Source organism: Danio aesculapii, chromosome 9 (genome assembly GCF_903798145.1).
Source record: "Danio aesculapii chromosome 9, fDanAes4.1, whole genome shotgun sequence".
Taxonomy (NCBI): Eukaryota; Metazoa; Chordata; class Actinopteri; order Cypriniformes; family Danionidae; genus Danio; species Danio aesculapii.
This window is the reverse complement of record NC_079443.1, coordinates 45,635,809-45,654,133: the sequence shown is the minus strand read 5'-3', so window position 1 is coordinate 45,654,133 and position 18,325 is coordinate 45,635,809. Positions and strand designations below refer to the sequence as shown.

The following is an 18,325-nucleotide window of genomic DNA, read 5'->3' as shown; positions in this document are numbered from 1 at the left end:
TTGTAATTATTTAATTATGACAGTAAGGTCTGACTTTGCTTAGACATGGGTATTAGGCTTGGATGACTGCATCCATACATCTCTGCAATGACTCAAATAACTTATTAATAAAGTCATCTGGACTTTAAAAAAAGCGTTCTTGCAGGACTCCCAGAGTTTATCAAGATTCTTTGGATTCATTTCAAAGCCTCCTCCTTCATCTTACCCCAGAAATGCTCAATATCATTCATATCTGGTGACTAGGCTGGCCAATTCTGGAGCACCTTGACCTTCTCTGCTTTCAGGAACTTTTCTGTGGAAGTATGAGAAGGAGCGCAGCACAAATGTCTTGATACCTTAGGCTGTTGATGTTGCCATCCACTCTGCAGATCTCTCACACGACCCCATACTGAATGCAACTCCAAACCATTATTTTTCATTCACCAAACTTGACTGACTTCTGAGAGAATCTTGGGTCCATGCAGGTTCAAATAGGTCTTCTGCAGTATTTGTGATGATTGGGATGCAGTTCAACAGATTATTAATCTGAAAAATCTACCTTCTGCCACATCTTCCAAATGATCAACTATAGAAGTCAAGTTATTATTTGTTGTTCTTACAACTGGGATTGATGGCAAGACTTTTTTCAGGTGATGTACAACAATATCGCATATTTTCCCAGTATTGTGCAGGCCTACTTAAAAAGATGACATGAGCTACGGTGGCCGATCACATATGTTGACGCCATAGGTGGGTTGTTTGTGCTGATAGCAGCCTGTTGACCGTTGCCACATTCACAGCATGTTGTACTGTTCTGAAACCAAGGCTAGATTACAGGCGCTTCAACGCGAAATGACCTCATCAGACCTATCAAGTTGTCCTCTAAACCAGAAGAGCACATTTCCTCCCGCAATATCATATAATGATTGTACATGAGAATTGGAGAGGGCCTATTTCCATAACAATACAGAAACCCACGGCATTATGTAAACAATAGCAGAAATTCAAAATGATGAACACTTACAGCTGAACACTTACAGCTGCTAAACCTTGAAAAATAAAGCTCAAATAGACCAACTCGGGCTTTTAAAAAGAGCAGCTAGTGTACAGTAATGAACTACAATGAGGTTATTAGTTAATGTATTTACCACAACCTCAAATCAGAAAACGTTGGGACAGTAGGGAAAATGCAAATAAAAAAGAGAAGTGACTTCTAAATTTAAGATTTGTATTTCTTCAAATACAATAAAACAGAACATTATTTAATGGGTCTTGATTTGTTTTTGTTTCTTCTCAAAATAAACATGTATTACAATTTCGGTTCTTGTAAATAATACTTGTAAACAGTAAATAATTTACCACTTTGTAATGCTGCTATTGCTTTTCACAACACTTAAAAGACGTTTAGGGATAGAAGCCAACAAGTGATGAAATGTTTAAGGTGTAATTTTGTCCCATTCATCCTAAAAACAAGTCTTAAGGTGAGCAACAGTACAGGGTTAATGCATTAACGGTGCAATTACAGAAGTGCCGGTAACCTTTGCCAAGGGCACTCTCACAACCCATACCATGACAGATCCTGGCTTTTGAACTTGTCGCTGGTAAAAGTCTGGATGATCATTTCTTTTTTGGTCTGGTGCACACAGTGTCCATTTCTCCCAAAAAATATCTGAAATACTGATTCATCAGTACACATTTACACTGTGAGATGGTCCATCTTACATGCCTCCTAGCCCAGAGAAGTCGATGGCGCTTCTGGACACTGTTAAGGTAGGGCTTCCATTTGGTACAGTACAGTTTTAACTGGCGTTTGTGGATGTAGCTATGTAATGTGGTACTTGACAAAGGTTTGCCTGCATTCCTGAGCCCATGTGGTGATTTTGCTTATAGATGAATGACGATTCTTGATGCAGTGCCGTCTGAGGGGTCGAAGATCACTGTAGCTCTGCTTAGGTTTGTGCCCTTGTCCTTTACGCACTGAAATTCCTCCAGATTCTATGAATCCTTTAATGATGTTATGCACTGTCCAAGGTGAAATATCCAAATGTCCTCCTATCTTTCTTTGAGGAACATTGTTTTGAAACATTTCAATAATTTCCTCATGAATTTGTTAGCAAACTCGGCCATCTTTGCACCTAAAGGACTAGACATTTCTTGGATGCTGCTTTTGTGCCAAATCATAATTAGCATCACCTGTTGACATCACCTGTTTCAAATCACATCATTATTGACCTGATTACTAGCCCTATCTAGTGCCAACTTTTTTTGCTATTTGCTGCAGGTCTGAATGACAGAAAAGGATACATATTTACAAATGAAATGACAATACATTAAATCTTTTGTGTTCATATGGTCTGTAAAGAAATACACGTCAAAGTAAATTTGGAAATTCCTGCTTTCTTATATAATTGCACTTTCTATACTGACCCAACTTTTTCTGAATAGGGGTTGTATCATGAACAAACAATGAACAAGGTTTTTCATTGTTAGATCGTATTACCTGTTGAACTATGATTAATATAAGCTGTACAAGTATTGTTCATTATTAGTTCATGTTAGTACATACATTAACTAATTAATCCTTAATGTAAAGTGTGACCAAGTATACTAATGCAATAAAGATTGTTGATGCCATTTAAGTGAAGCAAACATATAGAAAAACACAATAAAATGCTTATGCTTATTACTAACATGAACAAACAATGAACAATACACACATTACAGTATTCATTCATTTTTATTAATGTTAGTTAATGAAAACAAAGTTAGATCATATTAACTAACTGTTGGACTATGATTAATAAAGGCTGTACAAGTATTGTTCATCATTAGTTCATGTTTGTAAGTACATTAGCCAACATTAACTAATGAAACCTAATTGTAAAGTATGACCACGCATACTAATAATGCATTAAAGATTGTTGATGCCAGTTAAGTGAAGCAAATTTAAAGAGTCAGATATACTGGAAACTTTCCCCTAAGGGTGCTGTTTAATGAGAGACGGGTCATTCACTGTTGATTCTGATCTTAATTTAGATGCATTTATGTTGCACAGAAAGAGCCACAGTTCAATAGAGCCTTGTTTGCTAATACCCAACAGTCCATATATGTTGAACAAACCCTTTCAGGTTCTACAAACAAGCACACAACTTGTTAAATAGTTTAAGGCTCTTACCTGAAGCACTGGGCTCATTGTAAATGACCAGAGTGGCTGGAGTCGGTCTGCGCTTGCGAATCTAAAGGGAAAAACAAAGACATTTTGTAATAATTCTGCCATTCAGTAGAACACTGGGAAGGTGCTATGAATGAGGGTTTTCTTAAGCTGGAAGTGGAACAGAAGATCTAAAACACACTTAATTGTGCACAAATCCCTAAATGACATATTGGCTTGTTTTGCAAAACATATCTGTTAGTATTTTGTGATTGAGATTTCAGTTTATTTACAGTTATGAATTGCCTTATAGGACCTTGATCTCTGCTTTGTCAAATTTTGATGTGGAAAATTCAACTCTGCAGTTTAAAAAGGTGACTTTTACTGACATTTCAGTAGTTGAAACAACATAATATATATATATATATATATATATATATATATATATATATATATATATATATATATATATATATATATATATATATATAATATTATCAATATATTGTATTAATATATATAACACATTATATTATATTATATTATATTATATTATATTATATTATATTATATTATATTATATTATATTATATTATATTATATTATATTATATTAGTCATTCATTTTCTTTTCAGCTTAGTCCCTTTATTAATCAGAGGTCGCCAGAGTGGAATGAACTGCCAATTTATCCAGTATATTTTTTACAGCGGACGGCGGATGCCCTTCCAGCTGCAACCCAGTACTGGGAAACACCCATACACATTCAGGGCCCTATCATACACCCGGAGCAATAAGGCACAAGACGTGTTTCTATGATGTGTTGCTATTTCCAGACCATAATTTTCCCGTTTTCCACCCAGTTGTTTAAATAGCAAATCCATTTGCACCACTTTGTGGACTCATGGGTGTTTCGGTCTAGATAAGAGGTGTGTTAAGGTGCATTGTTGGCACGTTGCTATTTTGAGGAACTAAAATAGACTGTGCAATAGACCAGCTGAGAGCAGGTCTAAAGTCCAGCGCAGATCGCTTTAGTTGTGTGCCTCACTTACACATTGCTTATACACAGGATGTACAGCAATACACAAATATCTTTACATATGAAAAAGAATTAAAGGATTAAAATATTACAAAAAATATAATTTTCTACATAAATATAAAACCACTGCCTCCATGACTTCTTCATCTCAGGGGACTTTTTCAGTTTATTCATGACAATTTGCTTTTGTATAATGTTATTATTATTAGCAGTATTATTTATTATATGTATATTTATATTTGTTTTATTGAAAACAAGCTTAGATTTGCCCACCTGTCAGGTTTTGGACCATATAGGCATAGCATGTGTATTTGGATATAACTCCAAATATATGGTTTTTTGACCACACTTCGTTATTATTGTTTATTTATTCATTTGCTGGAAATTAGAACTGAATTTTGAAAGAGTTTTGAAACAAATGAATTTAATTATGTAGGCTAATGGTTGCGTACAAGACGTTTCCTTATCCAGTGAAAGTGAAAGTAAAGAATGAGGAGGCTCATTCTCTCATTCTCACGCTGCAGATGGTCTGTTTCTTGCCAGACGCGTTCAGTTTTTCCACTTACAAAGTCTGCCATGTAAATAGCAAATGCAAAATAAAAATTTATGGTTTTCTCTTACAGTGTACAGCTGGGTAAACCATAAGCTGATTTACAGCTGCAAACAGGTTTAAGCTCGTCCTCATGTCTGACCAGCTGAAAAAGCACCAAACCAGTTTAAAAGACCAGCAAACAAACTCAAGTTGGTAGGGCAGCAATAGTAATAATTTGATAATTATGACTATTGTTAGTATAGAAATAATAGTAGTCAACAAAAATACATTTAATGATATTTGTATTAGTCTGAAACGATATGGTGCATAAAAATAATATATAAAAATAAGTATCAACTCCTCACCTAACTTTAATTCACATTACCAACCTCAAGCAGTAACTAACATGATTTAGTTTTTTTTAGATATTTCCCAAATGACGTTTAACAGAGCAAGGAATTTTTCACAGTATTCCCACAGTATAATATTTTTTCTTCTGGAGAAAGTCTTGTTTGTTTTATTTCAGCTAGAAATAAAAAAATATATCAGTTTTTAATTTGACCATTTTAGGTCAATATTATTAGTCACTTTATCCAATATTTGTTTTTGATTGTCCACAGAACCAACCACTGTTATACAATGATTTGTCTAATTACCCTAACCTGCCTAATTAACCTAGTTAAGGCTTTAAATTGCATTTTAAGCTGAAAACTAGTATCTTGGAAAATATATAGTCAAATATTATTTACTGTCATCATGGCAAATATAAAAGAAATCAGTTATTAGAAATGAGTTATTAAAACTATTATGTTTAGAAATGTGTTAAGAAAATCTTCTTTCCATTAACCCTTTAACAGGCATCATAATCACCTGGTCGACCTTTCATCCATAGGCTATTATAATTATTTTAATTGCTTATTACTCTTTATCAGCGTTGTGTGAGTATATTATCCAAAATTATTTTCAAGGAGTGCACCTTAAAGGGTTAAACAGAAAATATAGAGGATGTCTAATAATTCTCACTTCAACTGGTTACTTATATTCAAACTACTACTATTTTCAATGTCACATTTTTTCAACCAAAACTTCTATTGACAAATGATTAAAGCATGTTAGATTCAAATCGAATGATTGCTCTGAAGCTGTCACGCCACCCTCTCAAAATGTCGCTGATCAGAATCGAACAACATTATTAGTAGCACCGTGGTACTTTTTGGTACTTCTGTAAGCATTAACTGACAGTAACAGATGGAACATGGGCGTAAAATGTTCGTGCTGACTGATTTACCCCACGTGTCTGGACACCAGCATTTGTTGGGTGATTCACTGGGATCAATACAATCAATTCCCTGAAGACGGCTCCTGGGTGTACATCACTTTTAGCCTCACAACATGCAGTCTCCACACATGAGCTCACATTCAACAACATCATTCAAATACATCAATGAGTATAGTTAATGCGAGATTAGAGATCCTGAAATACATATAAGAATGAGTTGCAGAGAGACTACTACTTGCTACTTGACCTATCAGGCAAGTACTTTGCTTTCACAACATCTGTTGATCATCTACATCTGTTATCAAGGCCCAGCCAACTGTAGCACAAACAGAAGTTTCTCATGGAGCTGCTGGATGTTACAGAAGTCTTTCTTCTTATTATATAGTACTTTACAAAGAAAGCAGGCAATCATTGAAAATCCAATACACTAATAATAATAATAATAATAATAATAATAATAATAATAATAATAATAATAATAATAATAATAATAATAATAATAATATTAATACTGTTTTTTTTTACTTAGAGCTTTTGTCTTGTTTCTGTTCCAAATATCTAAAATCTCTTAAAAGCAAGAAGCATTTTCTAGTGATGCAAATATAACTTTTTTTCCTTAAAACAAGCTAAAATAAGAGTGTTTCCTTAATACAAACTAAATAATCTGCCAATGGGCTAAGCAAAATATTTTTGTTTTTGCCTTAAAATATTATATTTAAGATATTTGGACTAGAAACAAGACAAAAACTCTCTAAGTATGAAAAGCTTTTTTTGCAGTATATGAAATTTCATCAGTGTCAAATAAGTTTAGTTAATTAGCACACTCATTTCCACAGAATACTGGTCTTGTACTAAATTTGATGACTTATCTATTTAATGTGAATGCTGATGCTTTTAACAAAGAAATGTTATCTATATGGCAACAAGCATTTGTTAAAATGCAAATGTTTGCTAGAACAAGTCTAAGATTAAGTTGGCTTGTTAGTTGATTATGTATTGTTGGTTGATTATTAATTATTTTTATAAGCTGATTATTTTTGCTGACATTCACTGCTTCCCCACCCAGGTCAACCACTTGAAAATGCCCAAACCCTCTCTAAAATCAGTTAATCAGTAACACTGGCACCATCAAATCAGCTGGTAGATTTAGCTAGATAACATCTAACCATTTGCTAAAATAGCACAAATTGGAACTTTCCATTTGGCTACAAACACTATGCCGCCTTTACAAAGGGAAAAGTGCAGAAACTACACATTTGGTCAAAATTGAGTTAAAGCCCAAAATAGCATTTGTGGCATCTGTTTTGTCTTGTGACAAAGTCTCCTGCTTCAATTTCATCCAACACAGGCTCACTGGAAATGCGCGTTTCAGCCTGCCTCGTTGTGAAACTGCATATATTTCAACTTATGTTTGAATTTTTTTGCGGTAACTTACTGGCAGCACTAATGCCAACAAGTTACTGCAACTGCCCCATTACAGTAACAACTGTAAATGTGTTTTATAGTAGCAGGGCCTTACCGCAATTTAATTTTACAGTAAAATAGCCTAAATGCCCTTTAGTACATTTTTATATTACAGTATCACAATTTTACAGTACTTTAATTTGTTTACATTTTACACTAGCAGAACAAAAACTTTATTTTTAGTGTTTACTATTGAATTTAATAAATTCCAACTTCAACTACAGTACCAGTACTTGATTTCTTTGATTACAGTTAAAGTTTTAAAAGGACCCACAATGCGGTGCATATTACGGTTCTGAACTGTAGAGAATGTATGTGGTATTTTACTGGGTGTTTTTGCAGTAAATTACTGTAAAATTGTGGCAAAGTCTAACAGTGATAAACACTACAGGGCAGTGTGATACCAACAACCTTTGTTCCTTTTCACACTAATGATATTTACAGAGACTTATCGTTGACAAATAAAGGAAAATTAACATAAATAAATACAACAAAACAGTGTCCTAACATTTGTTATGATTAATACTTTTGCCTTAGCTCTCTATCTTCATACGGACAAATTTTCTGTCAGTTTGCTCAGCGGCTTTGGTACTGACTAATCAAATGTATGTGCACAAATACATTATTGTAAAGCATCCTATAGAAAATATGAATTTAAAAGAGAGATTTGTTAGGGTTGGACTCATTTATGCTGAGCACTGTATATTAAATTGACAAAAAAAATAGTAAAAGTTAAAGTTAAAATTCTGATCCTGCTCCTGCCAGAAGATACAATCACACAGCCTTGAACCTGTACTGCTTTAGGATCCTTTTGACACAAAAATAAAGGGGAAAAAAAGCAAAAGCCAACACTACCTTTACTGATGGAAAACTTACTCAGCACAAGGGAGCCTGAAACTGATTGGACAAGCCGGCATCATCATAAAATCAAGCCAGCACTTTCCTGTTATGACACTGTCAGCAATAGCACCAACATCAAACACTTTTACTGCTGGGCATGCAGCCTCAACGCTTTATCCCGCTCATCAATGAACAGCTCTACTATAGCTGGAACACAGTAAAAATCCATTCTGCAGCTCGCAATGCAGGATAATAGCTTTCTTATGATGCGCGTTTATCCTTTGCCATCAATTTGGCACTCATTACTTTGCAGTTCTGTGCAATACAAACATTATTTTGGTTAATAATCCTGTATCTTTAAAGCAAACAACTAATGTTAAGTATCCCAGAACTCGTGCATGCAAAACACTATCTGCTCAACCCATCATTATGAAGAGAATAAAAATAATGTCTTGCTCTAAGCATCTGTGAGTGGTATATGGATTTTTTTTTAATTATTTTTAAAGATTGCACTCACAAAGAGCAATTTCTACCTGATATTGTTTTATATTTTGATGAAGCAAGCATATTTATATAGGATTAGGTACACTGTAAAAAAAATGCTGGGTTCCACATAATCGATTTGTGTTGGGACAACATGAAGAAATTAAGTTAACTTATTAGTTTTTACAAATTTAAGTGCACTGAACATAAAACAATTAAGTTGTCCCAAAAAAAACCTCAAGAATTGTATCGTTTAAGCTTATTTTAAATAAGCAGTTAGACAAGCAGTAAACGTCATTTCTTTGAGTGTATATGAACAACCCCCTAACTACACTACACATTAAACTTGAGCTAAACTCGCGCTATACCATCTTGCTGCCTGCATGCATGACAAGTTTACAAAGTTTGCAAGAACATTTTGCTTGTGACGCAGTTTTACATTAGTATTTTTGTTTTATGAGCTGAAATCCAATGATTGAGAAAACCACCACCACTTAAGCAGTGGTACAGGCATCTTTTCTACATATATGAATAAACCACTAATACATACACTTGCATGCACAACATGTTCCACTGCATGCATGGCAATTTTACAAAGAACAATAGTTTTGTTGTGATGCTTTTTGCATGCTCACCCTATCATAAATTGAATCTCATTGCATTACCATAGTCATTTGTTAATGAGCAATAATACTGTAAATAACACAATAGAGTATATTTTAAAAGAAAAGCAGCAAGTGCTCAATATCCTCTTTGCACTGAAGTGCATACAAAACACTTATTTCAACCAATTATTAGTTATTATTAGGTGTGCATTAAAACAATCCATATTTACTAAGCGCTAAATTCTCCATCATGACTTTTCAACACTTAAATGAGTGGTACAGAGATTTTCTAAATATTTATTAAACACCAAAACTCCATTCATCTATTAAATTATAAATCTATTAAATAAGTTTTGAAACACAAAAGAATATATTTTGAAGAAAGCTGAAAACTGAATCACTGACTTCTATATAAGGAAAACAAAAACTATGGAAGTCAATTATTGCAGGTTTCCAGTATTATTCAAAATACTCTTATTTTGTGTTTACAGAGCAAAGAACCTTATAATGGTTAGAAACACGTAAAGGGTGAGTAAATGATGACACAATTTCATATATTTTGGTCTATAACTTCAAATACTAAGGTGGAGTATGTAGGCTTTTTTTCAAAATAAATCTTAACGCAGTTTATTGTCCATTGATTGCTATATGTATGCCATGTATGTGGGTTTATCTCACCTGAACGTGTAAACACTAAACCTTCTAAGCACCATCAAAACTCTGTTGAAAAGTTGCTAAATGTCACTTGATGATGTCATGTTCTAATTAACATATTATTAATGTAATCTATATACACACTCAAAAAGCAATGTGTGTATCTGTGTGTGTACCTGTACTTTTTAACTAGGCTACATGAACATTTCCAAACTAATTATCTTAAACTTAAAGGGATAGTTCACGCAAAAATACATATTCTGTCATCATTTAATCATCCTTCACTTGTTCCAAACCTGTCTGACTTTCTTTCTTCAGTTGAACACAAAAGAAGATATTTTGAAAAATGTTGGAAACAGCTAACCATTCACCCCTTTCTTCAGTTGAACACAAAAGAAGATATTTATAAAAATGCTGGAAAAAGGTAACCATTCACCCCTTTCTTCAGTTGAACAAAAAAGAAGATATTTTTAAAAATGTTGGAAACAGGTAACCATTCACCCCCTCTCTTCAGTTGAACACAAAGAAGATATTTTTAAAAATGTTGGAAACAGGTAACCATTCACCCCTTTCTTCAGTTGAACACAAAGAAGATATTTAGAAAAATGTTGGAAACAGTTTTCAACAGATAAAAGAAACTCATAAAGATCTGTAACAAATTAAGGGTTGCATTTTTATTTTGGTTGAGCTATCCCTGTAAATGCACAACTTGTTTTACAGCATGCATAGTTTTACAAAACCCAATAACACAATATACACAATTTTGTGATCCACTCACACCCTTTACCACAAAAACGTCCCATTCATTGCATGACAGTTGTTTTTAGTCACGATATGAAGAGTTCAGATGATAAAAACTTAAAGTGTCGTCTGAATTTTTCTTCTAAAATGAGCATTTTTCTTAGGATGCTATGCTTATATTCAGCTATTTCACTTTAAAGTCAAAGCAAAGAACATTTTATTTGCCATAAAAGTGGATTTACTCAACATACACACAGGAGCTATTAAAAAAATGTCACTTTAGGAGAAAATATCAGACGGCATTTAGAGGTTTTTGCATCTGAACTCTTCATATATTGACATTTTAAAAGCAAACCTCAAATGTCTAGTATCCCTGTCTTTCTAAACTGCATGCAAAAGCCTTTTTCTTCACCCCCATTACAGTGGTGTGCATTAAAAAATTACATGTTTACCAAGCACAGCCATCCTACTGTGCATGACATCATATCATAAAACTGATTTTGGCATCAGATCTGATGCTTCAAGACAATCTCAAGAGACCCAAAGAGCAATGCAGGCCAGTCTCCATTAGGCACAATGCAATAAAAGATCCTCTATCTACTTACGTGCTCGGCCGCCTGGGGATCCAACTGGCTCTGGAAAAGTGGAACGGAAAACTGAATCTTCTTGGGGCTGTTGGGCTCCATGCTGAACGAGAGAACTGTCGGAGAGAGATGGAGACTAACTGGACCCTACTTATCAGCCACGGTGATTTCCTCTCCCTCCTGTATATCCCGCCTTCCTTTACTCCACACAGAGAGAGAGAGAGAAAAAGAGAGAGAGAGATGGAAAAAAAATCAGCCACAGAGACAAACAGCAGAACAAATAGCCAGTCTGTCCTTCCCACATCCATCCATGCTGTTCCACTCACTTCGCAGTGTCCCATAAACGTCCCAGCAGCAGAGATGACTGCAGGTTTTTCTCAGTGTGAGTTCTCTGACTGCTCCGGGACCTGCTCAGATCCCTCCCTCTCTCTTTTTCTCTCTCACTATCATTAGTGAGACTCAGAGCAATGCAATATAAGCCCCCACCGGGACCTGCTGATGCTCCTCCATTATTTATGATCCTGATTCAGGATGCTGTCGGCAGTTTTCTGCATCACATGGCCGGATTTTTCTGTCCGCGGACACGGGTAAACTGCGAGACAAGAGAATGTCCTTTATAATGTATAACACGCTCGATCACGCTGGCACTTCATTTATGGATTTTTAATTATTCAGGGATTTTAGAGAGGCGGGAATGAATCACTGTCCTGCTAAAACAGTCGTTTTATTTTTAGACTGAGTGGACTGTGAAGCGACGGAATAGTGAAGGATGCTTTTGTGTAACAGTCTTATTTAAAAGTGTGAAAAATAAAATGAAGAGTCCTATATGTCTTCTATGTCTTTCCTTTTAGGAGTGTAGAGGTTTTGAACATTCATCTAATAGGAAACTGCAATCGTGAGTAGAGTTTCTAGTTATGGTGGCTTGAGAAAGCCAACATACTGTTAAACTGCAGTACATAAGCTTATTCTTTTTCCATCTTCTTCTTCTTAGATTATTTTATGAACATAGATCTCCTCCTAGACCGTTCATGCTACAACCACCAAACTAACTCCAACCCTCCAAACTATGCTGAATTAAGTTGCTATACTGTATCTTTTTCAACTGATCTGACTTATGGTTTTCCGAAACTGTCCTGGAAAAATTGAAAAAAGTCTCATTGACTTAGCATTGGACCAAACTTTGTGACCTCATAACTTTAAGCCAGACTGTCAAACTGAATTAAAGGGCACCTATGGTGAAAAATCTACTTTCAAAGCTGTTTGGACAGACTTGTGTGTAAGTATAGTGTATAAACTGTCATATTGGGGTGAAATAAACACATCCAGTCCTTATTTTTCAAATTTAAGAACATAAAAACGGTGGACCAATTGGAGCGGTTTTCAGATTGACCGTAGCATGATGTAGGAGTGCGGTCCCCCCGCCCACCAATATTGATTGGCAGCTGCGCGTATTAACATGTCTCCGTAGTAACGCATATAATCATATCAACAACCCTACTGAAAAAAAACAGCTTAAACCAGCCTAAGCTGGTTGGCTGGTTTTAACTGGTCGACCAGCCTGTTTTTAGAGGGGTTTTGGCCATTTCCAGGTGGGTTTCTAGCCATTTCCAGCCTGGTCCTAGGTGGTCAAGCTGGATTTAACTGGTCATCTCCCAGCCTGACCACCTAGGAGCCCAGCCAAAACCAGCTATGTCCAGCTTAAACCAGGCTGGTCAAACTGGTTTTAGCTGGTCATTTTCCAGCCTGACCAGCTAAGACCAGGCTGGAAATGGCCCAAACCCCTCTAAAACCAGTATGGTCAACCAGCTAAAACCAGCTAACCATCTTAGGCTGGTTTAGGCTGGATTTTTCAGCAGGCAAGACAGGACGAGCGCAAAGCAACCGGAAATAAAAGGTCTGTTCAGTTTGCTAGGATCATCACTCATCATCAAACGTGATCAAGAGTGAGTTTTACAAGTTAAAAATGTTTTAAAACAGAGCATGTGTGTAATGAATTATAGCGATTCACTTCAACAGCACAGCCGCGTGTCAGAACAATTATAAAAGAAGACGCTTCAATCCCGGTTTATGGACGTTAAATCAGGTTTATTTAGTACATTAGGATAACAGATATCCATTCAGCAGTGGATATTACCAGTATCATGTCACATAATTATGCGTGCAAAACGAGTGCAAAGCTTAACACGCTGTCTCTTTCTCTCTCTCTGTGTGTCTGCGTTATGTGTGTGTGTCTGCGTTATGTGTGTGTGTGTGTCTACGCTATGTGTGTATGTGTGTGTGTGAGCTTTGTAATGACATTGTGTGTGACTCATTGTTGCAACTCCACTAAAAATGCATCGAATACTGATTGTAAAGTTCTTACTGTAGTATTTCTCACAAACGCAACGTGAGATATGCTTACTGAGGAAGCCGAGGGTGGCGATTGAGGCATGTTGCTGACAGGCACGTGGGAACGGTGGGCGGGGAGGACCAGCCTTAAAGGCCCAGTGCAAAAAAAACAGCAACAACCTTTTCCCAGCTATAATATAGACACTTCAAACAGCTATATTAAATAGTCTGATGGGTGTTTTGAGCTGAAACTTTACAGACACATTCTGGGGACACAAAAGACTTATATTAAATAAGAAAAAAAGGTTAACCTATGTGCCCTTTAAGGTTGAGTTCATTTAACTATATATATATATATATATATATATATATATATATATATATATATATATATATAAAATCAATATATGTATCAATGATATTGGTGCTGGATCGAATGACATCGGGCGTTGTTTCTGCAAAGAGTTAAAAAATGGTGCCTCTCATTGCAAAGAAAACTTGTGTGGTATGATCAGAGCCTAAGTTCTGATATTAAAGTCATTTAATATGTGAGAAATCGCCATTTGCAGTGGGTTTTGGGTTGCCAGGTATGCTCTCCGGGATCAATGTCAGTTAAGAAATGATTTTGTTTTCATGAGAAGTAAACAATTTGACAGCTGCAGCTCATTCTAAAAAAAAAATAATGTATTTCATGAACGTCATGCCCATTAGCAGGTTCAACGGCTCTGCTTGTGCTGTGATAGAAATTAAATTGTATTTGATTTTTTTCTAAAAGGGGAGGAGCTGCTTGATATGCCCTGCCCTTCCTGTTTTAGCTTACAAATATTTGAATTGGATTCCGTCCTATTTAGTTTATTGGATAAAGAAAATAAACACTGGCGGAATATTAGGTGTAATGGTTCAAAGTGTGATCATGTATTGATCACAGGCCTGACCCGGGACAGACGCCACTGATGCCGTTTGCTCGGGCCACTGGACATCTGCCAGTGAGATAAATGCTATTGATCTACCTGCCTGCTCTCAAATAGGTCATTAGTCTGCGGCCAGTCTAAAACACAACCTGAAGGGGGAAATGAAAGGAAAAATATAACTAGTACACTAAATAAATGAAACAAACAGCTAATTTTATGCAATTTAACGCTGCATTTAAAAATAGCTACTAAATAAAATGCTAAATAAAACAAAGTTTACATCAAAATAGGTCTAATCATTTGATAAAAATAGCTACCAAATCAAGCTAAATAAATTCATTCATTCATTCATTTTCTTTTCTGCTTCTTTATTAATCAGGGGTCGCCACAGTGGAATGAACCACCAACTTATCCAGCATAGGTTTTATGCAGCGGATGCCCTTACAGCTGCAACCCATCATTGGGAAACACCCATACACCCTCTCATTCACACACATACACTATGGACAATTTAGCTTACCCAATTCACCTATAGTGCATGTCTTTGGACGGCGGGGGAAACCAGAGTGCTAAATAAAATGATAATTAAAAATAAGTTTACATTACAATAGGTCTAATCATTTAATTGTTTATTTCAATTAACAAACAGGGTTTAGTTTTAGTTAATTATAAGTTTAAGTCTTATGATTGTACATACTAAAAAAAAAATCAGCTACACAATCACAGAAACAGATTACATTTTAAACTACAAAACAAGCATAAAAATATTAGACTAAACTATTCAACATTAAGTAAAACTACTTAATAATATTATTTTGAAAATGTAAAATATTTTTTATTTGATAAAATTATTTATAATTTATATTATTATAATTGATATATTTAAAATTTATGATGTTATTAATAATATTTATTTATTATATAATAGTCAAATAGTAATTTTAAAATAAAAAAATATTACATTTGATTTGCTTTAAAGGGGTGGTCTACAGTGTATTTTTATGGCTTGGTTGTGTTTATAAGATCCAAAGCAATGTGTGCTCATGTTTCACTTGTAGAAAATCACGTTATTTTTTCATATATCTTACTTTGATTATATACAGCTACTCAGCTAACATGAAAATAACTGTCATATTTAGTTCCTCTGAAAGGTCTGCCCTCAAGAGGCTCTGATTGGTCAGCTAACATAATGTGCTGTGATTCGCGGATCGGCTCCACATCACGCCCCTACAAGCAGGCGCTTTTGTGCTGTGTAAACAGTCCTGTCAGAGCAGCTATTAGTAGCATTAGCTGCCTGAATTAGACAGAAAAATGAAGAGCACACAGATCTGACAAGTGTCTTTTATATATATTCAGGTTATAAGCATGTGTAAGTAACGTTCACATCTTTTGCGAGTTGGATATTTGAGATGTAGAACACAGGGAAAGCGGCCACATAGAGAGACACTGCAGCGCTGCTGAAGATTGTGGGTGTTTACAGCTGTTTGACGGATAAATATGAATTTGTAGCTAAATTGTTAACGGTGCCAAACAGCATTTCCCATTGTTTACATCCTCGCTACAACATACTGTTAACACTTGAAAGTGTGCATAAAATAGATCAATTTTATCAAACAAAAACACTTACAGGTTGTGGCTCACAATTCACATCTTCGTCGGTTAGAGGAGTTTTTAGCCGAATCCTGCACTGAACTGGGAGAGATTCTGTAAGTTCTCCTTTGTCAAATGCTAGCTATATGTTTTTTTAATAATTCTCTGGAACATAATTAAAATTAAACTGTAAGCACTTCTGTCTTTGTGTCGTGTCCTTTGGAATCCCAAATACAGAAACAGAAGAAGCTCTGTGGAACGAAGCTCTGCTTTAACTTTACATTGCCTCTAACCACGCCCCTTCGCTGTGCAGGGTGTGTGCACGTGGTGAATGTGCTAAAGCGTTTGTGATCTCACTACCACGGATGTATTTTTTGTAACCTCCAAATTCATTCGCTGTAGGCTTTGTTAAGCTAACTCTGTAAAACCCAATGTCTCCCTTCACATTGATCTTTGAGCATCTTACATTCAGAGATGTTGTTTATGTCCACACAGCAGCATTACACATCAACTAAAGTTTAAAATATGATATTGTAGTGGACCATCCCCTTTAAAGTTAACGTTTACTTTTAACCAGCACACTACCTTAAAGACCAAATAAACTGAAACAAGCTGTTTTCTATTTCTCACAAGTTGCTAAACACAAACAGTACATTATTTTCAGGAGTCAGCCAGTGTTACCTGAGGTCAGTCTGGAAAAACAAGAGGGTGTGTAGGAATCCTGTAGAAGTGCTCACATCAGGTCACCCTGTTCACCTCTGGAGCAAACAGTACCAGCCTCATATTTACACCATCATCACTGCCAAACATTTATAGATGGAGACCTGACCTTATGACCCTCAACGCAGGTAACATCAGGGAGGAAATTAATTGAAATTATTCAACATAACTAGTAGGGAAGGCACAAAACAGCCAGTGTTATTTACCATGTTTGGCAGAGCGTTGCATAAGGTTCAACAGATATGCTTTTATTTCTCGCCGAGTGCAATAAATCACACAAGCTGTCAAACACATTGATGCATTGAGTTTTGATGAAAAAGCAAGAAGCATGATGTCATCAGAAAGGCCAGACTGTCCTGTCCAAAAGTTCATTTATGCATTCAAGAACACTCAAGGACAGCAAGTACAACCGTGTCCTTGTATTTAGATGTGTTTTTCTTATAAGGCCAGGAGAGAAAGAAAAGTGGGACTGAGTGTTTAGGAAACATACTCTGTGCTGTCAATTAGATGTGACGGTGAGGGAAATCCAATAGCATCTGTAATGAAGTTAATTTTCCCTGACTATTCATTCTGTTATGTGTAGGTGAACACAGACACCTTTATGCTGCTCAGTGGACTCAGCTGAGATGCTCAAACACTTCAAAATGAATTCTCACTCAATCCTGAAGTTATTAAAGCCTTTACTGTTATATAATGACAGACAGACCTATAGATGGATGCTTGACACAACAGTTAGAGAAACAGATAGACAGAACAACAGACAATGACAAACAGAACATATGTTTGATTGGAATGACAAACAGAAGGATCAACAGACAGAAAGATGGAACGATAGACAGAACAAAAGAAATAAAACCATGGATAGATAAAACGATAAAAAGACAACAACAGACAGACTGACAGACAGAGTGCATCCAGATAGTATTGATAGTGCTTCACTTTTTCCACATATTTTTGTTACAGCCTTATTCCAAAATGAATTAAATTAATTTATTTCCTCAAAATCCTACACACAGTACCCCATAATGACAATGTAAAAAACGATTTTTTGAAATTGTTGCTAATTTATTAAAAATAAAAAACCTGAAAAATCACATGTACAGAAGTATTCAGAGTCTTTGCTGTGAAGCGCTAAATTAAGCTCAGGTACATTCTGTTTCCACTGTTCATTCTTGAGATGTTTTAGCAGCTTATTTAGAGTTCACCTGTGGAACATTCAGTTTATTGGACATGATTTGAAAACATATACCTGTCTATATAAGGTCCCAGGGTTGACAGTGCATGTCAAAGCACAAACCAAGCATGAAGACAAAATAATTGTCTGTAGACCTTCGAGATCGGCTCGAGGCACAAGGCTGGGGAAGGTTACAGAAACATTTCTGCTGATCTAGAAGTTACAATGAGTACAGTGGCCTCCATCATCATTAA

At 35.5% G+C, this 18,325-nt stretch overlaps 1 protein-coding gene across 3 annotated transcripts in view; it reads right to left on the bottom strand.

Moving 5' to 3' along the window:
* The window catches only part of ppp1r1c (protein phosphatase 1, regulatory (inhibitor) subunit 1C), a 52,854-nt gene extending 41,055 nt beyond the window's left edge, over positions 1 to 11,799 (bottom strand). Inside the window, exons 1-3 of one of the 3 annotated variants that reach the window (XM_056465851.1) lie at positions 11,675 to 11,799; positions 11,370 to 11,550; positions 3,155 to 3,215 (exon numbers count right to left, since the gene is read on the bottom strand). In XM_056465851.1, the coding sequence (XP_056321826.1) occupies positions 3,155 to 3,215; positions 11,370 to 11,450 (142 nt within the window). In that variant the 5' untranslated portion in view covers positions 11,451 to 11,550; positions 11,675 to 11,799. The remainder of the gene's footprint in view (positions 1 to 3,154; positions 3,216 to 11,369; positions 11,551 to 11,674) is intronic. The other 2 variants (XM_056465850.1, XM_056465852.1) reach the window with 2 other exon arrangements.
* Between the last annotated feature and the right edge of the window lie 6,526 nt (positions 11,800 to 18,325).